Source organism: Oncorhynchus kisutch, linkage group LG6 (assembly GCF_002021735.2).
Source record: "Oncorhynchus kisutch isolate 150728-3 linkage group LG6, Okis_V2, whole genome shotgun sequence".
Taxonomy (NCBI): domain Eukaryota; kingdom Metazoa; phylum Chordata; class Actinopteri; order Salmoniformes; family Salmonidae; genus Oncorhynchus; species Oncorhynchus kisutch.
Genome location: NC_034179.2, coordinates 51,628,739 through 51,656,598, shown reverse-complemented (window position 1 = coordinate 51,656,598; position 27,860 = coordinate 51,628,739). Strand labels below are relative to the sequence as shown.

At 41.5% G+C, this 27,860-nt stretch overlaps 1 protein-coding gene across 3 annotated transcripts in view; it reads right to left on the bottom strand.

Annotated features, from left to right (window-relative positions):
- Positions 1-2,639: 2,639 nt before the first annotated feature.
- Positions 2,640-27,860, bottom strand: part of LOC109892961 (prolyl 4-hydroxylase subunit alpha-2) — a 32,148-nt gene continuing 6,927 nt past the window's right edge. The window contains exons 2-16 of one of the 3 annotated variants that reach the window (XM_020485889.2): positions 18,101-18,203; positions 15,393-15,489; positions 15,045-15,196; positions 13,106-13,243; positions 12,152-12,391; positions 10,942-11,141; positions 10,443-10,619; positions 10,160-10,230; positions 9,940-10,039; positions 9,675-9,728; positions 8,539-8,592; positions 8,410-8,475; positions 6,839-6,907; positions 6,474-6,570; positions 2,640-3,200 (exon numbers count right to left, since the gene is read on the bottom strand). In XM_020485889.2, the coding sequence (XP_020341478.1) occupies positions 3,130-3,200; positions 6,474-6,570; positions 6,839-6,907; positions 8,410-8,475; positions 8,539-8,592; positions 9,675-9,728; positions 9,940-10,039; positions 10,160-10,230; positions 10,443-10,619; positions 10,942-11,141; positions 12,152-12,391; positions 13,106-13,243; positions 15,045-15,196; positions 15,393-15,489; positions 18,101-18,185 (1,671 nt within the window). In that variant the 5' untranslated portion in view covers positions 18,186-18,203 and the 3' untranslated portion in view covers positions 2,640-3,129. The remainder of the gene's footprint in view (positions 3,201-6,473; positions 6,571-6,838; positions 6,908-8,409; positions 8,476-8,538; positions 8,593-9,674; positions 9,729-9,939; positions 10,040-10,159; positions 10,231-10,442; positions 10,620-10,941; positions 11,142-12,151; positions 12,392-13,105; positions 13,244-15,044; positions 15,197-15,392; positions 15,490-18,100; positions 18,204-27,860) is intronic. The other 2 variants (XM_020485888.2, XM_020485887.2) reach the window with 2 other exon arrangements.

Genomic DNA, 27,860 nt, shown 5'->3' with positions numbered 1-27,860 from the left:
ACGTCAACGAGTCTGGTCAAACCCTTGCATCTTGAGTCACCTGCACCTACAGTTTTCATAAAGCACAGTCATGGCAAATAGAGGATCTTTTCATTCGCACTAATCTCAATTGAGTAACCTACTGTACAGTTTAAGGCCACAGATTATGGCACTAGTAAGAGCATGCTAGCTACATTGTCTATCTCTTGTCTACAGCATTTGTAAGACAGAGGTAGTAAAGTGCCAGGAAGTTGTGCAAAACCATGTAGGCGCTAAATCCCTACTACTGTAACTCCCTGATGGCCTATGTGTCATAACACCTAAGTAGAAATGCGTATTTAGCGTTGAACTGAACCAGGGTTATGGAGATACCACCAAGGGCTTCTGTTAATCCTTTAATGACAGGGTGTGGACATGGCTTCATTTATGGTGAAACACCAGAAGACATAAAGCCATGCTTAGCAACATGAATCATAGGCTGAGTCCCTCTTACACAAACTCTTCAACTCTCTTACCCAACGCATTTACTCTGTTAGGGTGTCATCTGTTTGTCTCAAATGAACCACAAAGTGCACCCTCATCAACATACAAACCTGTCATGAGAGGATCTCTAGGGAATTTTGACAGCAATTTGACATAATATCCAAACAAGGCTAAGGGAGCGGTAGAGAGAGAGGTATTTATGAGTGTGGAGGGACAGTAAATTAGACTTGTGCGGTAACATTAACTTCCTGTGTTCAGTCAATACTAAACTAAAATCACATGGTAAGCTGCCCCACAGTAAGGGCAAGTTATGGAACAAGACAGCTTAGCGATATCATGGCAGAGAGGAGGGAATGAGACCTTTACCTGTAGGCCCACAGCTGATCTCATCTATGGTACATGGGTTCCCATATACACTGAGTGCACAAAACATTAGGAACACCTGCTCTTTCCATGACGTAGACTGACCAGGTGAAAGCTATGATCCCTTATTGATGTCACTTCTAATTCTAATTCAAATCAGTGTAGATGAAGGGGAGGAGACAGGTTAAAGAATGATTTTTAAGCCTCGAGACAATTGAGAAAATAATTGTTTATGTGTGACATTCAGAGGGTGAATGGGCAAGACAAAGATTTAAGTGGCTTTGGATAGGGTATGACAGTAGGTGCCAGGCGCACCAGTTTGAGTGTCTCAAGAACTGCAAAACTGCTGGGTTTTTAAATGCTCAAAAGTTTCCCGTGTGTATCAAGAATGGTCCACCACCCAAAGGACATCCAGCCAACTTGACACAACTGTGGGAAGCATTGGAGTCAACATGGGCCAACAACCCTGTGGAAGGCTTTCACGACCTTGCAGAGTCCATACCCTGACGAATTGAGGCTGTTCTGAGGGCAAAGGGGGGTGCAAGTCAATATTAGGAAGGTGGAAATGGAAAATGTTGACACCAACACTACTGTAATGAGTTACAGGGTAAAGGCTGAGATGTTACCAAATCACAGTCTGCTCGGAAATGTGTCCCTGTCCATGAGCTCTTGTCAGAGCATTCTCGAACAGTGTTTTAAATCATCAATGTGACATGCGGAAAAACACTCAATGTTTTCAGTGTGGTGCTTAAAAAGGCTTCACATTTTAATAGTGAATGTCTGACTGACTTTCGCAAATTGAGAGGCCGTGTTTGAGAGTCTCAAAACCGTGATGTAGCATGGGTAAATTGTGACTGAATGATCTACAAATAATATTGAATAGTTATTTTGTAGGTGATTTGACTAGTCAGTCTTGACTCGTTTTTAAATTCGACTGCAATGTTGAACACGCCCATAGAGTTTGGTCAAGTTCCCCTGCTCAGACATTGCATCCATCCACCAATGGTTGCGTACCAGGTCATCAACTTTCCTGTTGGACACCACATTGCTATAACATATGATACTTAAAATACATATCCAGGCGTTGTAAGATCTGGCATGCATCATCAACGCCTGGGCAGAGGAACACGCCCCATGTGTGTCGGAGTCACCGCTTTGCTACAATTCTCTGTTGTGAACAGTTGGGATGTGTTAATCTGGAAAACATGTCATCCTTACTAGGTGGTGATGGTGGCATGGCTTTACATTTAAAAAAAACATTTGATTTATCTAGGCAAGTCAGTTGAGAACAAATTCTTATTTACAATGACGGCCTACACCGGCCAAACCCAGACGACGCTGAGCCAATTGTGTGCCTCCCCATGGAACTCCCAATCACGCCCGTTTACATACATGAATAGCCTTTCTCAATGGTGGAGGTGATGACATTATGAAACAGTAATGTTACACAACTTTGTTCACAAGGTTACAATATAGGCCTTCCAATGTAGCCTGGTCTCATATCTGTTTGACAATGACTGACAAGGAGTTGGCAGGATAGCACAAACAGACTGACCCTCTAGTGGCAAACTCCTGAAGTGGTTCATATCGGATGATGACTAGTCCTTTTTTCTTGCACTTAGATCATGCAGGCAGCGTTGATAGGATTTATCAGGCAGTCAGATATAAATCATGAGCTTTAGCCAATTTTAGGCTAATTTAGAAAAATGTAATCATAAAATAGGTTAGGGCTAGGCAAAACCTCATAACAACTTACATTTGACAGAGCCGTCAAGAGATCAGCCATCACAATAGTGAATGTAGGCCTACTGCACTTTGAATCAAATACACTGTTTATTCTGCCTCACATTTTCATCTTTTAAAAATGTGACAATCATACAGTGTAATAATTTAAGAAGTCTATAAATACAAACGTAAATGGACAGGAATAGATGAAGCAGTATGTTCTGATAGGGTTGTGCAGTCAGTATGTGGTTATGCATAAGTCATTTTTGTATGAAACATCTGAACATCTGAACAAACATGTAAACAAAACAAGAAATCAGATACTTTAACGCTACATATCCATCTCTTTATCTGCATAGTTACTGCAGACTCCCAAGCTTCAGATCATTGTTAAAAGCCATAATGGATACCACAGTAGGTGTGTGTGTGTGTGTGTGTGTGTGTGTGTGTGTGTGTGTGTGTGTGTGTGTGTGTGTGTGTGTGTGTGTGTGTGTGTGTGTGTGTGTGTTCAATCAAAAGTTCAGGCACTGCAGGTGGAGTGTACTCCTCCAGCCAGGGGTCAGGGGTGAGAGGTCAAGTTCAGTCCACTTCTGTCAGGCCACATGGTCTCCTGAACTCCTGACCTCGTTCGTGGATCCATTTGTTGGACACTGGCAACAGATTTTTTTTTAAATGTACAGTATGTCAATGTCAGTTTCAATTCAGTGGAAGTCTCAATTATCTCCAATGTGTGAGATTAGGGCTCTGTTAAAACCTACAACTACCAGGAAGACTCCACTCACAGGTAGATGCTTCCTATTCCAGAAGTACAGTGCCTTCAGAAAGTATTCATACCACATGACTTATTCTACATTCTCTTGTGTTATAGCCAAAAATCCAAATGGGCCAAAAAAAAGTTACATCTCACCCATCTACACAATACTCCATAATGACAACCTGAAAACATGTTTTTAGAAATTATGGCAAAGTTATTGAAAATTAAATATCTTATTTACATAAGTATTCACACCCGAGTCAATATTTTTTGGAAGCACCTTTGGCAGCAATTACAGCTGAGAGTCTTTATGAGTAAGTCTGTAAGAGCTTTCTACACCTGGATTGTACAACATTTTCCCATTATTCTTTTCAAAATTCTTCAAGTTCTGTCAAATTGATTGTTGATCAATCCTAGACAATAGATTTCAGTATACTGAACAAAAATATAAAACGCAACACGCAACAATTTCAAAGGTTTTACTAAGCTACAGTTCATATAATTAAATTAAATAAATTTAAATACATTTATATCAGGCCCTAATCTATGGATTTCACATGACTGGGAATAGAGACATGCATCTGATGGTCACAGATACCTTAAAAAAAAGATAGGGATCAGAAAACCAGTCAGTATCTGGCATGACCATAATTTGCTTCATGCAGCGTAGAGTTGATCAGGCTGTTGATTGTAGCATTGGAATGTTGTCCCACTCCTCTTCAATGGCTGTGCGAAGTTGCTGGATATTGGCGGGAACTGGAACATACTATTGTACACGTCGATCCAGAGCATCACAAACATGAAACATGAGGTGATGGCGTCGGATAAACGGTACGACAATGGGCCTCAGGATCTCGTTATGGCATCTCTGTGCATTCAAATTGCCATTGATAAAATGCAATTGTGTATGTAGCTTATGCCTGCCCATACCATATCCCCACCATCACGGGGCACTCTGTTCACAACGTTGACATCAGCAAACTGGTCTCCCACATTGAAACTGGGATTAATCTGTGAAGGCCACACTTCTCCAGTGCGCCAGTGGCCATCAAAGGTAAGCATTTGCCCACTGAAGACGGTTACGATGCCAAACTGCAGTCAGGTCAAGACCCTGGCGAGGACAACGAGCATGCAGATGAGCTTCCCTGAGACGGTTTCTGACAGTTTGTGCAGAAATTCTTCAGATGTGCAAACCCACAGTTTCATCAGCTGTCCGGGTGGCTGGTCTCAGATGAGCCGTCAAGTGAAGAAGCCGGATGTGGAGATCCTGGCCTGGTTACATATGGTCTGCGGTTGTGAAGCCGCTTGGACGTACTGCCAAATTCTCTAAAACAACGTTGGAGGCAGTTTATGGTAGAGAAATTAGCATTCAATTCTTTGGCAACAGCTCTGGTGGACATTCCTGCAGTCAACACCCCAATTGAACACTACCTCAAAACTTAAGTCATTGTGTTGTGTGACAAAGCTGCACATTTTAGAGTGGCCTTTTATTGTCCCAAGCACAAGGTGCACTTGTGTAATGACCATGCTGTTTAATTAGCTTCTTGACATGGAACATGGACATGGAACAATACGCTTTTTGTGCATATGGAACATTTCTGCTATCTTTGATTTCAGATCATGAAACATGGGACCAAACTTTACATGTTGCTTTTACATTTTTGTTCAGTGAACACTTTGTATTCAGGACAAATGGTTAATTGCTTTGCCACATTATTTTGCAGACTACATGCAACTTATTATGTGACTTGTTAAGCAAATGTATTTGGGCTTGCCATAACAAAGGAGTTGAATACTTATTGACTCAAGACATTTCAGCTTTTCATTTTTAATTAACTTGTAAAAATTTGAAAAACATAATTCCACTGACATTAAGGGGCATTGTGTATAGGACAGTGACAAAGAAAATCTGAATTTAATCAGGCTATAACACAAAAAAGTCAAGGGTTGTGATTCATTTCTGAAGGCACTGTAAGTGTATGTGCAGGCAGACTCTCAAAAAACAAACACTGCGGGTCATTCCATGTCATTTCCACAAGCCATGAAACCCACCATCTGAGATTGTTAGAAACAGATAAGATAAGCATTCCTTCAACATTATTTTGTTGAAATATAATTTGATCTTTGAGAATTTAAGCTAACTGATTATACATAAATTGGCCATTTTATTTGATAGGATTCATATATTATTCAATAAATATAGTACCCAACCTCCGATTTGGACCAAACTTCTTCTTACCAATAAGTAAGACATGAGGAATCCAAAAATGGTTGCTAAGAGAAGATCAACAACATCTATTTCATGTAGAACTGTCTTGACTTGTAGGACCACATCATTTACAGTATTTTTACCATGAGCAATTCGTTTTCTACCCAAAAGGTGCAAAGAAAATGTTGTGATCCATTTAATATATACAAGTGACCAGCAAAATTGGTAAGGTGTGACAGTATAGCAGGAACAGAACCATCTAGTGGTCAAAACCTGGTACTTTCAAAAAGTTTAACAAAGTTTAACAGGAAATAAGGCAAGTGACTTCAATGACTAATTTCTCTGAACAGGGGGAAATAACCGTCACCAGATTCACAGGGAATACATTACATAGTATGAATAAACAATACTCCAAGATGCAGGTCCATACTACTTGTCAAACACAGATACTGATACAAACACTGATACTGAACACTGGTTGTTGGGGTGGGATTGGTGTGAGGTGTGGGGGTGGCTTTCGTAATTTCTTGGGGATTCCTCATGGCTTTGCTTAGAAGAATGTAGGTCCAAATCAGATATCTATTGAATATTATATGAATCATATAAATTAAAATGGCCAATTTGGGTGCAATCAATTGTCTTCAATTCTCAAAGACTGAATTATATTTTGACATAATGTTTCAGGAATGCAAATCCTACCTGTTTCTAACTACAGAAACGATTTCAAACCAATCTGAGATGGTGGGTGTCAATCTTCTTTCTTGTGTTTTTTGATGTGGAATGACCCTGAGGTAACATTCCTATGAAGGTTTGATTGCAGCCTATGTGAGAGATACATACAAGGAGCACCGACTAGGAAGTAGTCAAAGAAACACGTCAAATGACTGACACCAATTAATTGATTGATATTGAGATTAGACGGTGCTTGTGAGTTTGAATTAAACTCTCCATCCAACTCACCCCATTTACATCCTACTAACACAGGACAGGCAGCGTGTCTGGTCCTGTAGTCTCCCTCTCCACTCCTAAAGAGGTTGTACCAGAAGACTGCAGTTCCCTGTGGACACACATAGAGGAGACATACCTGTTCAGTACATGTAAGTCACCACTGCATCGACATGATGGCCCACTATAAGATTGTGTGTGCCATCTCAACCCAAGGTTACATATATTTGATGAAAAGGGCCAGGAGTTTTCCCTGACCATGTAACCTGACCAGGAAAATCTAGAGCCTTTCATCTAGAGTTTTTCATGACCAGGTGACATGGCCCTATAGTGATGAGGGCTGTACTTGTCTAAGAGTAGGTGAATGGTTTATCTCTCACCTTTTTGGGATAGATAGCTGCTCCAAAGTCTGGGAACACAGTTGCTCCTCCCGCTTCAACATCACTCATCTGTCAGGGAAAACACAACCCTGTCAGCTGGCTTTACTGATATACAGTAAGTGCACTTATGAATTTACTATACTGTAAGAAATGTGTACTGCCTTTAAAAGGATACACTGTTTTAACAGGCGTGTAATGATACAAGTTACAGGTAGCCTAGTGGTAAGAGAGGCGAGCCAGCAACCGGAATGTTGCCAGTTACAATCCCACATCTGACAGTATTAAATCCTAGATGACATTGCTTGTTGTTGTGCCCTTGAGCAAGGCACTTAACCACCCACAACAACTGCTCCACTGGCGCCCAGTGTGGCAGCCCCCTGCTCCAACCTGTACATGAATACTTGTGTCTTTCAGAGGGGTTGGGATAAAGCAAAGTGACATTTCTATTGGACCATGTGACCAATGGGCGAATAAAGTGTAGCAATGTAAAGACCACTGACGATCTAAATAAAAAAATAACATGTAGCAACGTAAAGACCATTGACGATCTAAATAAAACAATAACATGTAGCAATGTAAAGGCTACTGACGATCTAAATAAAACAATAACATGTAGCAATGAAAGGCTACTGACGATCTAAATAAAACAATAACATGTAGCAATGAAAGGCTACTGACGATCTAAATAAAACAATAACATGTAGCAATGAAAGGCTACTGACGATCTAAATAAAACAATAACATGTAGCAATGTAAAGGCTACTGACGATCTAAATAAAACAATAACATGTAGCAATGAAAGGCTACTGACGATCTAAATAAAACAATAACATGTAGCAATGTAAAGGCTACTGACGATCTAAATAAAACAATAACATGTAGCAATGTAAAGGCTACTGACGATCTAAATAAAACAATAACATGTAGCAATGTAAAGGCTACTGACGATCTAAATAAAACAATAACATGTAGCAATGAAAGGCTACTGACGATCTAAATAAGTGTCTTGAAAGTCTTGAAACTATGGCAAATTGTTCAATGACACTAAACATAATGTTTATTACACACCATTATACAGCAACACCAAGTCCATAACAGCCAGTCATTCAACTATACAGAAGTGCAGCAGAAAACTAAGTGATCCAAAAGCACTGTAGTTTTGCAAAGCGTGGCATTCTTCTTCTATTTACACACTCACATCACGCATACAGTATTAGCATGGACCAAGAAACAAGGTAGCATGTTGTAGGGGGGGGGGGTACAACACGACGCAATATGCACTGAAATTGACTGACAGAGACTCCAAGGGGAAATGTCCTGTTTTTGGTCACCTTTTTTCCCGACAACCATCTACTAGGTTAGTGATGGTATGAGTATGCGGTAACACGGATTGTCAAATGGTTGAGAAACATGGAAATGTCAATCAATTGAAGTCCAATATTCAAACAGAGTTCATGGATCTGCCAAAAACAATAATTATGCAAAATGGAGACCCAAAAAAGAAGAGTCAAAATCTAAAATCAGTAACTGCTACTGTAAATTGACGGCAGCAACTGGATTCGCATACTTACGTAATTTAAAAAAGTAGCCACACGATTTCCAGTGCCTAATGTTTTGAAAGCATCAGGTTCATCTTTCTATGAAGATAAAATTTGAGAGTAAAACACACATTGAAAAAAAACACAGAGACATGTACTTACGTAGTTCAGGAAGGTAGCAAGTCTATTTCCATCGACCATGATGTCCTGAGGACGCTGCAACAAATGTTTATAACTTTTAACCCAGACTGAAATGAATAACTCTTGGATCCCGCCACTAGGGCACTAAATCAATCTTCTATAACTAAATGGATTATTAACAACTGTTTGACTTAACATAGTCAGTGAAAAATTATTGAGGCCTAACCAATTTCACACAATATGAGCTACAACTGAATATAATATAGAACAATGTAGATGATTAGATTCACTATTTGATTAATATGGATATATTTTCATGAAGTTAATTGATACTTTGTGCACCTCCCAGTGGCACTGTCTACAAATGGGTGGTGGCCTCGGGAATCTTGCGTTGCACAGTCTGAAACTTTCCAGACAGAAGAAACCTACACACATTACTCACTATAAAACCTTAAACTGTGCCCGAGTTTAAAAATGCAATCTTCATCCTGCTGTGATTTTTTTTGTTGCCAGAAATGTAAAATAAAACAACTTCTGACCGTGTATTGAATGTGTTTTTAAAGAATTCCATAACTCAATCACCACATATCAAAGCCAGCATGCATGGACAAACTTGATCATGTCCGAAAATGTGATGATTTTCTAAATTACAATTGTATATTTTTACTAGAGACTCTTCTCCTTATAGGAAGATGCACTCGGGGGTTATGGACATGGTTGAACTGTGACTCAACCCTTCATCTAGGGCCGCGTCCAAGGGCCCTGGTCAAAAGTAGTGCACTATATAGGGAATATGGTGCCATTTGAGATAATACCTAGGTCTCGTTTGTCAAATCTGCCATATAGGAATTCAGGGCCTCTCTTAGATTACACACTATTCTAGCAGTGGATGGTCAATGAGATGGAGAACCCCCACGACAAAACTTTATAGGTCTACATTTGTCTTAGACAATGTCTTGCATGTTGACTGCTAACACCGTCAACAGCGCAGCGGTAAACGTGTGTGTTACGGAAGTCTTTTTTTTATCACAGGTCAACATACACGTGAAAACATACTTTCTCCATAGAACCCAGCAGGATAAACCATTGCATGCCTGTTGCATCCCTTCTCAGATGCAACAGAGAGCAATTGTAGGCCGTCTAGAGGTTACCCTTACCCTGGAGAAATCAAAATGTGGCTCATATTGTCCTCCGACCCCATAGTTAGCAATCTGTTCAGTGAAAAGAGAAGAAGCTGAATTATTTAACAACATCTGAAGCTTGAGACTAGTCACACAAAACCAGGTGTCTGTTAAGATTGTCAGTATAGTTTCAAAGAGTGAACAGGGGTGAGCAACCAGAAAATAGTATCCAGTGTTAGGTAATATGCGTGTCTTAACAGGTAGAATGCATGTACAGTCTTATATGGTATGTGGTGTGTACCTGGAGTAACTCGGCAGTCTGCGTCGTCAGGCCTGTGATGTCCTCTATCCTCTGGTTGACACGCTCAATAACAGGGTCCTCCTCCCCCTCCAGCCAGGCACTGAAGGACAACAGATCCACTGACTCGACACAACACCACCACTAATTCACCCAGACATGAAGCATAGCTAAACATGAACCACAGAGGGCGCCAAAACCCTGCTTACCCATAATGACTCACCTTTTTGACACCCTGTAGTTCGCTGTGGTCAGAACGCCTGTTTTGGGGTCTCGAACAGTCGCTCTCGCAAGCTATACAAAGATTTACAGACAAGTAGGAATAAATATTGACATACAGCACTTGTAACATCTCATTTTCCCTTGGACATTCGCCACCTTATGATACAATGTTTCAATACTACCACTGAGTCATACAGTATAGTGTTATATCTCAAAAATATAGATCATCTGTGAGGTAATAATGGCCCTGCTGGTCTTGTTTGCTGCTCCTCTGCTCCTCTCACCCTGGGCTTGGCCAGCTCCTTAATCTTCTCAATTTCTGAGTCTGAAAGGGCGTTGAGGTAGCGGACGATGTGTGGGCTGTCCCACTCGTCCTCCTCCTTCATGGGCTGGAGCAGCAGGCGAGGGTTCCTGTTCCCGTCATGGTAGCGGCAGTACAGCCGGCTGCGCCTCGCACTGGTCTGGATGGGGTGGGGATGGGTCGAGGGTGTGGGAAGTTAGACCGGAACTCACAGCTCCTCTCCAAAACCCTGTCAAATTACCGCACCGCTCTAAAAGTTCCCTCATAATAACTTTCTCTTTTAGACATCACCCTTTTGACACCATCTCATTTTGCTCCCCGTCTGCTTCTGCTCTCTTCTCAACTCCATGTCACTCCTCGTCACACCATGACAACGAGTGACAAGGAGTTGACATGATATCACATACTGGGAACAGGCTACATCTCATGCTCCTTACTTTTAAAAACACTGTCTGTGCGTTATAAGAGTCAGTCGGTCTCACCATTTTGACTCCCTCTCCCCTACATAGGCCCTCGTAGATCTCCCTCTCAGGTAGGTAGTCCTTGGGTCTCTTGTAGGTCCCAAGCTGGATGGGCTCCTCTGTGGCCGGCTCCTGGACCTCTTGGTTCAGCTCCTTCAGCTGCTTAGACAGCAGCTTCTCAAAGTAGCGCAGGTTCCCTCCTGCCCTCTGGTGGCTAGAGTCTGTAAGGACACAATGGGTATAATGCAGTTCGGCAGATTAACAGGACATGGGGGAATATGAGGGAATTGTGTGATGGCACGGCACGGCACAATTCAACAACATTTAACTCTCGTCAATGGTTTGAGTGAAAAGGAAATGTCTCTCTCTGTGTGATGCTACTTCAACCATACAAAATGAATCCGTTTTGAGTATCAAGGGAAATAGGCCTAAACACTAACATTGAATGTCTGAAATAAGATGCGGTGTGGTGTTTGGAGTCAGTTGTTTCAAAATTGCCATTACATGTTATGAGATGAGAGACATGATAAAGCATTTAATTCAGTATAGCAAAAAGGCATTCAGTTACTTTAGTTAGATCCAGTTGTCTTTTCAGTTTGAATTACAGGAACCTCTAAAACAAAAATGTTGTACCAGCTCCCTAGTACAGTATTTCCCTTTTGTTAACATCAAAGGCTTTGAAGAGTTAAAAGTAGCACTTTTCCTGCCACAATCACACTGGGGATTGGGGGTCACAGACAGCTGTAAAAAAAAAGATACCCAAAATAGAGACAACTACCCAACAATATGTTGCTCTAGCTAACTACAGCAGCTAATGTTATTAAATCTGATTCTTTACTTGGTAAATATGCTGGTAGATCTTACTAGTTGTTGACCTTGGGTTCGGTTCATCCAACTTCACATTTAAGCAAAGTAACCAGAACTCCATAATTGCAGCCGTCAACAAACAACAACATTCCTGATGCAGTTCAAATTAGCAAACCGTGAGCACTCTGGACAAATACGAGAGGTTTTGAGAGGGTGATTATGTGAAAATGTGCGAAAATATGACAGTATGTGAGGGAGAGTGAGTGCGTGAAAGAGAATGTGTGAGGGAGAGTGAGAGTAGAAGAGATTGAGAAAGTGTGTGAGAGATGGTATGAGAGAGTAAGACGTCTCTCCTGTTGTCAAACACCCCTAAAAAATAAGCTTCTGGACATGAAACAGCGGAAAAATGCCGTGTGAGTCCTACCGATGGCCACTAGGCGGCGTGTCAGCTCGATGGCACGGGGCAGGTCTCCCATCTGGTAGACGGAGTAGCTGAGATAGTCCAGGACATCGGCCTTGGACACCACGTGCTCCTCCCCTGCATCCATCTGCCTGAGGGCCTGCTGCATCCACAGCACCGCGTGGTAGTAGTCTGCCTCGTTGTACGCCGTCTTCCCCATGTCGTAACAGTCATCCACTGTCAGGATGGCGTTGTGGTGCACACCTGCAGGTATGGTAGAGCATAGTATAATGCACCCTTTTGGCAATACAGCACCGTTCTGCTCTGTTTGAGGTCTCCTGGTAGCATGTCATAATAACATCCATTAATAAGACAGCTGTTTATGAGCAGTTTATCAACTGCTTACGAGGTTACTACATAAGAGTGCTCCATAAATCCACAATGGTGTTATGATACTGTAGTGGACGTTGCTATAGCAGCAGTAAGAAGGTCATATCAAAACACTTTGCTTTTGCAACCTTTTTCTGACAGACCTCCCAGACATGGTGGGGTGTGCAATATTAGGATAAGATGCACATTTGTCATAAAATATATACATAGTGAATGTGTGGCCACAGCATTTGCTCTCGGTATCAAAACTGTTCTGTTTGAGCTTGCATTTCTGGAGAGGGTAAACATCTGGCTGGACAAAAGAGCAACCGTTCTCTGCAGTCTGGTAGTGCTGGAAGGGCAGGCTGAGAAACGCTCAGCTCACATATCGTCTACATCCCAAATGGCACCCTATTCCCTACATAGTGCACTACTTTTGACCAGAGTTCTGATCAAACGTAGTGCACTATGTAGGGAATAGGGAGCTATTTGGGATGCATCCACTGTGCTGAACACATCTGGAGGCTTCTGGAATCTTCCATGGCAGAGTTTCAGTGACTGTTCACACACAAAGAGTAGGGATGTGTCAAGGAGATGATAGAGCCTCACCAGGCAGTTTGCCCTTGGAGAAACTCTCTGAATCCAGTTTGTACGTGTCCTGGAGACGCATCAGTGCCTTGGCAGCACCTTTCTCATCCTCCTCGTCAGGGAAGTACTGCCTGTGTACAGTCATGTTGGAGATGAACCCTGAGGAGGGAACACAGTGATAAGGACACAGAGTGAAGCAGTGAAAAGGTTGCATCCCAAATACCACACTACCCACTACTTTTGACCAGGGCTTTGATAGGGACTTTGGTCAAAAGTAGTGTACTATATAGGGAATAGGGTACCAAACAATGAGTTGAAGGCATCACAGCACAGAACATCTGCATTGGAGTTGCCTGGTGTGCACTGGTATGATGTGTGATAATGTAGTGTGTGAGGTCAAGACAACTAGAGAATGTTTATTATTTTTTTTTATTTCACCTTTATTTAACCAGGTAGGCTAGTTGAGTACAAGTTCTCATTTACAACTGCGACCTGGCCAAGATAAAGCAAAGCAGTGCGACAAAAACAACAGTTACACAAGAGTTACAGACAAACAAACGTGAGATATACCTGCTGGAGCGTGTGCTACGGATGGGTGTTGCTATGGCGACCAGTGAGCTGCGATAAGGCGGGCTTTACCTAGCAAAGAATTATAGATGACCTGGAGCCAGTGGGGTTGGCGACAAATATGTAGCGAGGGCCAGCCAACGAGAGCATACAGGTTGCAGTGGTAGGTAGTATACGGGGCTTTGGTGACAAAACGGATGGTACCGTGATAGACTACATCCAATTTGCTGGGAAGAGTGTTGGAGGCCATTTTGTAAATGACATCGCCGAAGTCAAGGATCGGTAGGATAGTCAGTTTTACGAGGGTATGTTTGGCAGCATGAGTGAAGGAGGCGTTGTTGCAGAATATGAAGCCGATTCTAGATGTAACTTTTGGATTGGAGATGCTTAATGTGAGTCTGGAAGGAGAGTTTACAGTCTAACCAGATACCTAGGTATTTGTAGTTGTCCACATATTCTTTGTCAGAACCATCCAGAGTAGTGATGCTAGGCGGGCGGGTGCGGGCAGCAATCAGTTGAAGAGCATGCATTTAGTTTTACTATTTTAAAAGAGCAGTTGGAGACCACAGAAGGAGTGTTGTATGGCATTGAAGCTCGTTTGGAAGTTTGTTAACACAGTGTCCAAGGAAGGGCCAGACGGTGATGTAGGTGCGGGGGGTGCAGAGCTGTTGGCCGGGGTAGGGGTAGCCATGTGGAAAGCATGGCCAGACGTAGAAAAATGCTTCTTGAAATTCTCGATTATTGTAGATTTATCTGTGGTGACAGTGTTTCCAAGCCTCAGTGCAGTGGGCAGCTGGTGCTCTTATTCTCCATGGACTTTACGGTGTCCCAACACTTTTTGGAATGAGTAAACTGTGATGCTAGTCACGCAGTGGCTAAGAGCTCTCCAGGGACACACAAGGGAGACTAGCTGATAGAATTAAGCAATAAGGCACGATGGGGTGTGGTATATGGCCAATATACCACGGCTAAGGGCTGTTCTTATGCACGAGGCAACATGGAGGGCAGATACAGCCCTTAGCCGTGTTATATTGGTCATATACAATTAGAAATACATTTGATTTGATATACCACAAAGGTGCATATTGCTATTATAAACTGGTTACCAACGGAATTAGAACAGTAAAAATAAATGTTTTGTCATACCAGTGGTATGCGGTCTCATACACTGCAGACGTGGCCAATGTCAACAGAGGAAAGATGCAGCTGCACATGAAAGACGACAGCCTGTGTTCTCTCTCAGCTCCACTCTACTCTACTCTGCAGATGTCGGGGAGGAGCATGATGGATCAGAATTGGCCTCACACCTTCTTTTCCACAAGCCTCCTCACACCCACACACAGAGGAGCTATATAGAAGCTGTAACCTCTCCCTCCCTCCGACCCTCTCTTACCATCTGAGGGGTCCTGCAGAACAAGGCTCTCCAGCTCGGACCACTCGGTGTTGAGTCTCTTCATCAGCTTGTAGGCGTTGACGGGGTGGGCCAGGTAGACCTCTGGGTCTGCGGTGGAGGCAAGCGTCAGCACGTCCAGCTTGTTAGCCCAGCTACAACACAGCACAGGGGAAAAAAACAGTCAGGTTCAGTACAGTACACAATGATCTCTAATCGTGCTACAATCTGATTATTGATAATTCCTCAAAATGGGCTTATTCTGTCTAGTCTTATTTTGGCAAATTAACATAATAGAATACATGGCTATCAAAGTTTATTAGCACTATGGTTACAGAGTGTAGTGTTCACCTTTTCACAGCAGCAAGCTTGGACTCCTCTGCTTGAATATATTCTTTCAAGGACTGAACCAACTCCTTCTCTGTGTATATCAGGTCTGTCATTTGACCTAATGGAAAGTGGGAAAAAAAAGGGGCCATGCTGAATATGAAACTGGAGATGACTCATTAAATACACTGAAGCTTTTGTGTTCTGTGTTATAGACTACTGCACCTATGCAATAAATGTGTTCGGCAACCAGATCAAGTATTTTCCCATGATCTTCATTTCCTGGAGGGAAAGTGGAGGACGTAGACTATGCTTTGGTTTCATTGTCCGGGAAAATAAAGGTTCCCTCACACAGACTTCAGTAAGTGAAAAGATTCAACCTGTAGCATTCTCTGCTGTGATTGTATAGAATTACCGGTATGTGTCCAACCACACACCACTCTAAATACCCATGGTTCTTAGGGTAAGGGGGTGGGAATGCTGCTATTTGCAGAAAACAATTCCATAGCAACACTAGACAGTCAAGAGTGAACTCAATGCTGTTGCCAGAAGGAAAGCGAAACAGCTTCACGCAATATTTATATCTTAGGGTAGTGGCAGCCAACGTAAGTATATAAATTACACAGATTACTTCAACTGACATTATGCAGGCTGATAGTGCCACTTTCAGTGAAATTATGCTCACCATGTTATTTTAGAAATTGGACTAAAAAAAAACTGCTGCTACTTGCTTATCCTGTAAACTATCCTAAGCCTTGTCTATAGCAGGTGTTTCCTTCATTTGATAGCTATGCTGGACAGATGTGAGACGAGTTCAGAGACTTAGCTAATTGTTTTCCAGATACTTTTTAGAAGCCTGTTGAACACTGGAGGTTTGGCGAGAGAAAGAACGTCAGTCAACTCTACGACAAAGAGTTGCCGTAGGCTGGAGGTGTAAAAGCTCTCTCTTCTCAATAGCATACTGGACACAGCAAATACAGCGTCATCAACATGCATGGAAATGCCATTCAATATCCTATAGACTTAAGAATTCTAAATGAGATGATTTATGACAGGAATTAGGGCATGCAGAAACTAAGGTTGACTAGTGTCATGTCAGATATACAAGGGTAATGGTATAGACCTACTTATAGATGTGTAATGGTAAAGGGTACCAACAGAGGCGTAATGGTATAACCATTACGCCTCTGTTGGCGTAATGTGGGTACACACATTACACACTACCATTCAAAAGTTTGGGGTCACTTAGAAATGTCCTTGTATTTGAAAGAAAAGCACATTTTTTGTCCATTAAAGTAACATCACATTGATCAGTGTAGACATTGTTAATGTTGTTAATGTTGTAAATCATTATTGTAGCAGGAAACGGCTTTTAATGGAATATCTACATTAGGCGTACAGAGGCCCATTATCAGCAACCATCACTCCTGTGTTCCAATGGCACGTCGTGTTAGCTAGTTTATAATTTTAAAAGGCTAATTGATCATTAGAAAGCCCTTTTGCAATTATGTTAGCACAACTGTCGTACTGATTAAAGAAGCAATAAAACTGGCCTTCTTGAGACTAGTTGAGTGGCTGGAGCATCAGCATTTGTGGGTTCGATTACATGCTCAAAATAGCCAGAAACCAAGAACTTTCTTCTGAAACTCAGTCTATTCTTCTTCTGAGAAATGAAGGCTATTCCATGTAAGAAATTGCCAAGAAACTGAAGATCTCGTACAACGTTGTGTACTACTCCCTTCACAGAACAGCACAAACTGTCTCTAACCAGAATAGAAAGAGAAGTGGGAGGCCCCGGTGCACAACTGAGCAAAATGACAAGTACATTAGAGTGTCTAGTTTGAGAAAGATGCCTCACAAATACTCAACTGGCAGCTTCATTAAATGGTACCCGCAAAACACCAGTCTCAACGTCAACAGTGAAGAGGCGACTCCAGGATGCTGGCCTTCTAGGCAGAGTTGCAAAGAAAAAGTCGTATCTCAGACTGGCCAATAAAAAGACAAGATTAAGACGGACAAAAGAACACAGACACTGGACAGAGGAAGATTGGAAAAAGTGTTATGGACAGACAAATCTTAGTTTGAGGTGTTCGGATCACAAAGAATATCAGAAAAAATGAAAAGATCCTGGAGGAGTGCTTAATGGTGGTGTTAAAGTGGGAGATTTGTACAGGGTAAAAGGGATCTTGAAGAAAGAAGGCCATCACTCCATTTTGCAACGCCATGCCATATGCTGTGGATGGCGCTTAATTGGAGCCAATTTCCTCCTCCAACAGGACAATGACCCAAAGAATAGTACCAAACTATGCAATAACTATTTAGGGAAGAAGCAGTCAGCTGGTATTCTGTCTATAATGGAGTGGCCAGCAGTCACCGGATCTAAACCCTATTGAGCTGTTGTGGGAGCAGTTTGCCTATCAAGCCAATCCAACTTGTGGGAGGGGCTTCAGGAAGCACAGGGTGAAATCTCTTCAGATTACCTCAACAAATTGACAACGAGAATGCCAAAGGTCTGCAAGGCTGTAATTGCTACAAATTGAGGATTTTTTGACAAAAGCAGTTTGAAGGACACAATTATTATTTAAAAAAAATGTTTTAATCATTATTTATAACCTTGTCAACATCTTGAATATATTTCCTATTCATTTTGCAACTAATTTCATGTCTGTTTTCATGGAAAACAAGGACATTTCTAAGTGACCCCAAACTTTTGAATGTTAGTGTATGTTTACCTATAGAGGTGTAGACTTCAGCCTGAATGCCCCAGAAGCAGCAGCAAACCAGAGCCAGGGCTGGGAGAGACAGGTGTTTCCTCATTGTACTGGTAGATAAGACCTGCAATGACATCATACAATCACATCAATTAGTCATTAGATTTAATTCAATACAACTTTATGTATCCTCTCATGGGCAATTAAGACAGGCAAGTCAGTCGGTCATATCCATTTTAAATGATCCACACTGGCTACCGTACTATCAGAGATGTGATGTTGAAACAATTTTTAAAAAACAGGCAATGTCTTCATTATGAAAAAGCTTGCGGTGCTGTGTGTTCATAGTTTCCAACAGGCTTTTTACTATTCTGTTAGCCATTACCCACCAGCTGGGAGTCCCTGTGCGGTCTGGTGGTTTGTCATCCGAGTCTAAAAATGGCTGCAAAAGCAAAACCGAGGGCTGGGCCGCCACATGACTGATGAGAAATGATGACTCATAGGGTGAATCTATAAATCAGTATTTTCATTGATCATAGGATCTTAATTTGTTCACCCTGTTGCAGGAGAACTTTCTTGCAGCGCAGGACATTTTTTAACTTGCAGTGTATTTGAGGTTTAAAAAGAGTCCACTTCGAAATCTCAAGACTTGATTTTCCCCTTACGAAAAATTGGTCAACCCCTATAACAATTTTTGTTCATTATAATCCGTATGATTCACATTTCCTGTTGCTGCAGGATGATTTTCCTGCTGTAGCAAACTGACTCAAATTAAGATCCTACATCTGTAGCAGAGCATTGTGAGAAGACTCACAAATTCCCTGCTAAAAGGCGGCGGGTAGCCTAGCGGTTAAGAGCATTGGGCCAGTAAGCGAAAAGTCGGTGGTTCAAACCCCGAGCCGACTAGGTAAAAAAATCTGTCGATGTGCCCTTGAGCAAGGCACTTAACATTAATTGCACCTGTAAGTCACTCTGGATAAGAGTGTCTGCTAAATTACTTAAAATGTTCAATGGAAAAGGTCTGGTTACCAACTACTGTATGTCTGGGTTAGGGGACAGGGCAGAGTGTATTATTAGAAAGCAGTCACATCTGTCTGTAAACCTGTCTGGCTCACACATACAGATACATTACAGTACTTGATTGATAGAAGTAGTCTTTCGACCAAAGACAAAACAACCTTTTCCGCTTTCTCTTTCCTGTATAAAATCCCAAATACTGTTGACATAGACACACATTACATAGTTCAGAGAGGGAGTTTACAGTGAGGTTATACAGGGCGTGAAGTAGCATTGCACAGAGTGTCTAAACTCTCCCCAGCTGCTTCACCACAACATTCCTCAGTGAGGACTGTTTACCCGCAGGTCTGTCTAAATAAGCACAGCTCACTTCACACTCTGTCTGAACCACTGTACTCCTAGCTTCTCCTTAATCCAACTCTAATTTTGGATTATCGCCAACGACCTGCTGAAACACAGTATGATAGATACCCAACTGTCAAAACGACCTCATTTGAAGCATACTAAGCATCTGGAGAAGAATAAGACTGGCCTAATTGCTAAGTGACCGTGTCAGGTTTTTACAAAGTTTTGACAATAGATTTAAACATTCTTAAATATTTGTCACTAGTCCTACATTACGCTTCAAATTGTTTACACTGACAGTGGAGAGCAGAATGTATGGATAGATTTATATGTGTGGAAAATGCTATGTTTTGGCAAATCGTACTTTTTTTTATCTAAATAAAACCAATCCCTTGAGCCTTTCCAGATGAGTCCAACATTATTTTTTGTGAGAAATGGATGGAAACAGGCACTTCCCAGAAAAAGAGATCCTTCCGGGACAATGACAGATGCTATGAGAAAGGGGAGGAGGAGGAACAGAAGAAGAGCTAAAGTACTACGTAGCTGACTGTGGCAGTCTTTTTTTAAATGCAAAAAGGTAAAGCAATTGTGGAATTTGATACATTGATGATAAAGGCAGATATTTGGTTAGAGAGCAGCTTACCATTACTAAATGGTATTGACCAAATGTCCGAACTAGTGTGAAGATGTGGAATTGCTGACTAACTGAATACTGTGCACTGTGAATTCAGCACCATCATCCCACGCATCACCACGCCTCGAGTTCTTCTGACCTCCCACACCGAGTTTTGCTAGTCATGGGTTAGTCCTGCAGTTCTGACCATTGGCAGGGTTTCCCCCTATATTTAGCAGCTGCTGCTAAACTGTTGCCTTGCCACCGCTACAAAGAATATGATGTCATTATTGCCACCATTGGTATTGAAAGGACAGAGGACAACGTGTGCAGTAGGAGCTTACTTTGGAGGACACAGTAAAAGTTTACTCAGCAGATGCCTCCATCTGGGGCATGTTCTAATACTGTTGAAGCTCAGCTGAAAGAAGTTCCATGGAAGAGCATCTGGCTTGTACAAGCAATGGTTGTCTATGGCCAGTCAGATTCCAGTAGTGAAAAGTGAAAATACTACAGTACATTTTGCATTAATACAAACAGGCTTATACTGTATCATATTTCTTTCAACTTAACATTGGCCTCGGATGAACTCACAGTGAAACTGTTGTGTAGAAATATATCATCAGCTTAAGTGAATCAGGTGAAGCTGGATAAAAGGGCATGATCATGCACAAACACACACCCTCCCCAGGCTGAGATAATGCAGAGACAACCCACCCAAGCCTCAGACTTCACCTTTCCAGATTTCTGTCATAGCCTAATGTTAACTCATTCCTCACAACACACTGCTAGAACATACATCCCACAACCCCTTTCACCTAAGGAGGTCCCAACAGGGACTGATTGCTCCCTTCCATCTCTGCAGCACACCGGTCAAATTTGTCATATTTTTTCACATTTTCTAGGTGTTACTTGAGTTGACAAGAACACAGCTCTGAACCATTCCAGAGCAGGATAGGGTAGTGAGTGACCTTTCCAGTATTTATTATGAGCTGAGATCCAGTAAACCCCAGGGGTTAACTTCGTCCAGGACCTGGTACGTATGATCCAAATGAGAGCCAGGCAGAGCTAAAAACATTTCAAATGTTGTCCACACAAAAATTTCCACAGCCAACAACACGAGTAAGCAACAGCGGAGTCAGAAAACTCCATAGTAGAATAGTTGACCTATTCAATTGTTCAGCCTGTCACATTCTGTGCGAGAAAATAATATTCCTCTCGAGGTGTATTCAAATTGCGAGTGCCGAATAGGGAGAGAAATATGCATGCTCAGTTATTGTAGCCTATAACATTATGAATGCAGTCGAGAGAAAAAACACCTTTGAAAGCTTTTTTTGATGGCCACTGTTAAAAGAGGAGGATTCACTGAACTTTCTTATGGAAGCCCTGAAGCCCAAGGCAAAAAAAAAAAAGTCACTTAGACTCTAGGAATTATTTAGTTAGTATCTGGTTTGAGCAACTTAGTAAAAATAAAAAGTATTTATTTATTTTTAAACTAAATTGTTCAAATTAGATAATGAATTGTTCAACCAAGATACTAAGTCGTTTGAATGACTTAATTGTTGTTTTGTCTATATAGGCATCTTTTGTTTCGCAGCTTGTCAGACCTTTGAATGGCTGCAGCAACCATTACCTCACTGATTCTATTCATTGACATGAGTTGGCTGCTTTTGAATGCCAGAGCATGTAGGTGGGCGAGTGTGGAGCGAGGAGCAGAGCATAATTTCAGCAGATTTAAAAAATGGTCTCTTCGCTCCAATTTCACTCTGGGCATGCTCTGCCGAGCATTTTTTATATCCTTTATCACTATTCTTTGAATTACTGTGACCCCACAAACAGTAGCCAATATCTAGTTTATATTCTACCATCAAGATATGTAGTTTATATTTTGAAGGACTTAAAATGTATTAAATTATGTTTTAGGCAGGCAATAGATTGGCTACTGAAAATATTACTTTTTTCTTTGAATAGAAACACCATATGTAAATCAATTTAATTAAGCTAAAATCTCATGAACACCACATTCATGTTAATAGGAATAACAGTAATTCTGTCTTCCATTTTGTATTCACTCACTATTGAAAAATTATTAACACGCAACAACAAAAAACCCTGGTGTATTGAAATTTGTAAATTTGACTAAATTACTCACTCAAAAAGTAGAATATATTATTATTTATAAATGTTTAATGTGACCAAAGGACAATATTCAGAAAGTATTTCAAAACCCACACAACGCAGGCTATTTGATTGACAATGATTCTTAATGTAAATATGCTAAATACTATTTCAAAATGTAGGTAACCTCTCTCAATAAGATTTTGTACAGACTAGGCCTGACACAAAATGTTATAATAATAGCCTTCTTTGACAACAATTCAGTGAATGCAATTAGAGTATTACATAGAGACCGAATAAAGAGAGAAGATACAAAACAAAACACAACAACTGGTCAGAGACCAAATATTTGTAGGACAAATTCATATTTCACACAGTCACTTTAGTGTTTGCATTTAGCCGACAACATGTCATGGAACTTCTGGAAGCACGGCCCCATCCTGTAAAGTGGCACAGAACACAGAGTGCACAAAGGTTTCTACACATCTCCCAGACTTTGCCCTGCGTCCACTCCGAATGCACACCACACACCCTCTCTTGCACCCTTCAAACTGTGAGGATTGAAAATATGCTTGGCCTATCATGAGGGTGTCTGTGTATGTTAAAAGCAACATTTTGCGATATATGGTGTGACTAGCGGAAAGGCTGTGGCTGGCCTTGAGGTGTAGGCAGCTACCATGAGTTGTGGGAGACACGTACAGAACGTAGGCAGTTAAACAGACTGTCTTTTGTTAGAACTCAAACTTAGTAGTAACAAGAACCAGATGTGAGATAACGGTATTTAGGGTATGAGCGCATAGATATTCTGCCCAGCAACAACTACACCTGTCAATGGGAGCGCCCGGAGGCTGGGACCAGCTCGGGCGCCAACAATCAACATAGGTTGAGTAAGTTTAAACCACACTTGATCTCTACTCTGACAGGCCAGCTCGGAAGCAGGAACTACTACTGTCAGAGTATTTAAAGAAGATATCTTTAGGGTGTTGGCCAGTTCTCCGTTCTACCCTGCGTGGTGTTACAGCAGACCCGTATGTATATACAAAAATTGCATTGACCATTTATTGATTAGCTAATAAAAAAAACATAGTATACAATCGGTGACTCAGTGTAATATTTATCCTGATACCAGATTCGATTGACGCAACCCTTTACAAAACTTCACCTGCTTTCAAATGAGCTACAACTCGGTCCACACACCCTGTTACCACACTTTTGCTTCCCCTCTTTCTGCCACATCAAAGTGAATGCACAAGCTGCATTTGAATGCCTTCAGGGACCAGCGCCTGCGGTTTCTGGTAGCGGGCCTTTGCAGGGGTCTCCCACACAATGTACACATTTACGACGGCCATGTTGAGCATCCCCCAAAACACATACTTCCACCATTTTCCACCTTTGCATCCTTGTAAATAGCTCCTCAGTTGGTCAACCCCACCCATTTTCCTGTTGTAATTCATTACAAACACAGGAACAGATATAAATTACTACCACTTTTAAAAACAACTCCAAAACTCCTGCCTCTGTCACTTTAGGCCCAGGCGGTGTGGTACAAGGGTGAATGCTGGAACTTGGGGCAGAGACAATCTATGGAAACGTAGGCTCCCCTCTTGGGTGTGCTCTCCCTCTCCCTCCTCTTCTCCCTCCACTCTCATCTCCCTCTTCACTCTCCTCTTCCTTTATCCCGCAATTCAATGGGCTTCATTGGCATGGGAAACATATGTTTACTTTGCCAAAGCAAGTGAAATAAATCTTAACCTTTCATGTTCCAAATATCTCTAACGGTCGCCCCAGCGTGAGTTTTTTTTATGCACGTGATGTTAGAACGTTCTCTCCTTTCCGGAATGTGATTGTTACGCAACAGTACATTTAATCAAATTGAACAATTTGCGCAGTTCCAGTCTGCAGACACTTGCACATGTCCCATCAGAATAGGATCTGAACACGTGTTCAAATGTTCCGTCTGTTGCCCGCATCGCAGTCATTGTTTTCATTACCAATAACAACTTTGGAAATGTGTGCGTTTCTGTCAAAGTAAGTGCCTTAGTTTTTATTATATTATAATAACGTAATATTACAATAGTTTCTTTGTCATTTCTACTGTAGCTCACTGTATGTATGGAGCATAGTATATTTGTGTATATTCCTTATAACCATGGACACGCGAGGTAACGTTACTCATTTCATAACCTTTATGGTATTATTTTCAAATCGTGCTTATGTAGCTAGCTACATTATTCTATTAGCTCTGTAAAACAATGCTAATAGCATCATAGAAGTATTAGCTTGTGTTGTATTTTAAAGCTACCCTGGCCTTGGCTCCCAAGTAGTACAGCGGTCTAAGGCACAGCATCTCAGTGCTAGAGGTGTCCCTACAAACACACTGGTTCAAATCCAAGCTGCGTTTCTATCAAAGTAAGTGACTTATTGCGTTAATAGTTTCTGTATGTGATTTGAATGTGAACTGTATGTCGCTTTACAAAAAATACCATGTTCAGTAATCATCTCACCTGCTAGTTGGCGGTGAACTATGTGGCCATTGAGGGCAGCAGCGATCAGATGGAAAAATATCTTCTTATACCACTTGGTCGTTTTCCAAGTCCGTCCCACAAAGCTGTGTATCATGTCCACCTTATCCACTGCCCCCGTGTTGAGGTTATAGTCAAGCACAAAGTCTGGTTTGATTTTTCTCTCTCCCGTCAGGTGGTCCACCTTCTCTGTGGCCAACATGGTTGATGTATGGACAGTGGAGAGGACATGGACGTCTAGTTTGTCATGCCACTTTACTGCCAGCTGTTGACCGTTCTCCTTGAACTCCACCTCCTCTCTGTATCTTCCTGCCTCCGAATGCCGGCATCCCCTTCCTGTTCGACCTGACTGTGCCACAGGCCCCTGTGCTGTTGAAGAGCAGATGCTGGAAGAGTGTGGGACTGCTGTAACAATTGTCCACACACAAAGTGTGTCCATTGCTGAGATGAGGAGCCAGCGTGGTCATCACCACTGACCCAGACACCCCAAGCCCCTCATAATGTTGGATGTCAGTGGTGGACCTTGTGTAAGCTACAATGTCCTGGACAAATCCTGTCTTCACGTCACACATGACAAAGAACTTGACTCCAAACCTGTGCCTTTTGGAGGGAATATATTTACGGATCGCCAGCCTACCTTTCCCTAACATCAGGTACTCATCAATGCATAGGTTCTTGTATGGCACAAAGACCTGACCAAATGCTGATGTCAGGCTGGTAAGAACATTTCTTATTTTGGATAATGGGTCATTTAGGATGGCAGTAGCATTGTTGACGAAATGCAGGCATCGCAGCAGAACTAGGAAGTGTTCTTGGGAATAGAGGGAGGCAAAGCAGGGAGTTGCAAACATAGGATCTGTGCTCCAGTATTCTCTTAGGGAGTTCTTCTTTACTATCCCCATGAGAAGGACTGTCACCAGGAAAGTATACATTTCACTAATTGTGGTTGTCACCCATTTAGCAAGTTTCCCCCTCATGCCTTGCTCCCTCTTCTCCTGTAGCTCCAAGGCATAGCGATTGGTCTCCTCTACTATGTCTCCCACCAGCTCCTCTGTCAGAAACAACTTGAAGCACTCTGTCGCAGATGGAAATGGCAAGGGGTGTTCCACTCCAGACTGGGACTCATCAAAGCAAACAGCAGGGCCAGGAGGGGTGAAATGGCTGGCGAGCTTCCAGCGACCACAGAACTCCTGTACTTTATCCACTGTCGGTCTGCCTCCATCACCACCAGCATCTTCAAAGGGACCTGGGACTTCATCAGTGGACAAGGAGTCCTCAGATTCAGGGTCCTCAATGACTACAAGGTTGGGGAGGCAGCTCCTCACTGTCAGAATCTGAGTCCTGAGTTTCAAAATTCAGAATTTAAAAAAATATCCAGAATATCAACATTTGTGAGTTGTCTCCTTTTGAAAGAGATTGCTCATGCTACAGCTTAGCTCACTAGCTACATACATAAACAACAACATTGAATGGCTCAGAGTGGGAGTGAGAGCTTACGTGAATGACTGCCCGGCACGTGCCACTTATATCAATAAATCACTATCAGAAAATGTTTTGTGTGGTAATTACAGCAATTTCTGCAAGAATCAGAATGAGTGATTAGTCACCGGTAATTGAAAACATGTGAATAAAACTGTAAATATATAAGTACAGTGGGGCAAAAAACTATTTAGTCAGCCACCAATTGTGCAAGTTCTCCCACTTAAAAATATGAGAGAGGCCTGTAATTTTCATCATAGGCACACTTCAACTATGACAGACAAAATGATTTTGTAGGATTTTTTATGAATTTATTTTCAGATTATGGTGGAAAATAAGTATTTGGTCAATAACAAGCAAGCAAGATTTCTGGCTCTCACAGACCTGTAACTTCTTCTTTAAGAGGCTCCTCTGTCCTCCACTCGTTACCTGTATTAATGGAACCTGTTTGAACTTGTTATCAGTATAAAAGACACCTGTCCACAACCTCAAACAGTCACAATCCAAATTCATTAAAAATCTTACAATGTGATTTTCTGGATTTTTTTTCTCTCATTTTGTCTGTCATAGTTGAAGTGTACCTATGATGAAAATTACAGGCCTCTCTCATCTTTTTAAGTGGGAGAACTTGCACAATTAATTGGTGGCTGACTAAATACTTTTTTGCCCCACTGTACTTATATATTTACGGTTTTATTCACATGTTTTCAATTACCGGTGACTAATCACTCATTCTGATTCTTGCATAGATTGTAATGGTTACATATTATGTGTGTAAAATACTTTTTTGAAGGTTGTACTGATTATGATGAACTAAGCTGATTCCAGCTGTGTGTGGAGCCATGTTTGTTGACATGCAATGCATTCTGGGTTGTCGGACCAAAGATGTTATAAATGAGGTAAGTGAGTAAGGGTTCACTAATATTTTGAAAACTTCAGAAAGTGAATGGTGGGATGTGAACGAAGGTAAACGACACACCCCCTTCAACATGCATACCATAAACAGACCAACAGATCTTTGGTTTCTGTGAGAGAACAAAAAGCATGGCAGCGCGCAGAAACTGCAGAAACTACCCATCATCGGATTACTTTAGATTTCTAGAGAGTGTTTTACTCAATTATTTCGATCAATGGTGAGCTCACCCGTGATGTGATTAATTATAAATAGTAATTTCTATTAGCTAATTCATTTTGTAGTCTATGACAGCTGAGAGTTGTACAAATATGACCGGCTTGTGTTTAGTCAATCTTTCCTCAGTTAGCGCTAGGACAAATGTAGCCTACATTTTTCCGGTTTGGATGATTGTGCTATGCTGTAGATACTTCTGCAAATGTCTGAACATTGCATCCAAAACTAAACTGCTCACATTCTGGACATAACTTTGTAAGGACTGTGTTTGTGCAAAATGTTTCTGAAAAAACAGTGTGGCCAGCTCAAATGCTGATTGTTGCGCCATTCGAAACTGGCCGTTCTAAATAAGCGTTCCGTGATCTTACGCTACAGGGACCACTGTAGAATGATCACACCCATGTGATGGTATATGTAAAAGAATTAAACAAAAGTGAAATAAACAAAAAATGTGCAGTAAATATCACACTCACAGATGTTCCAAAATAATAAAAGACACGTCATATTATGTCTATGTACAGTGTTATAACAATGTGAAAATAAAAAAAATACAAAAGGTAA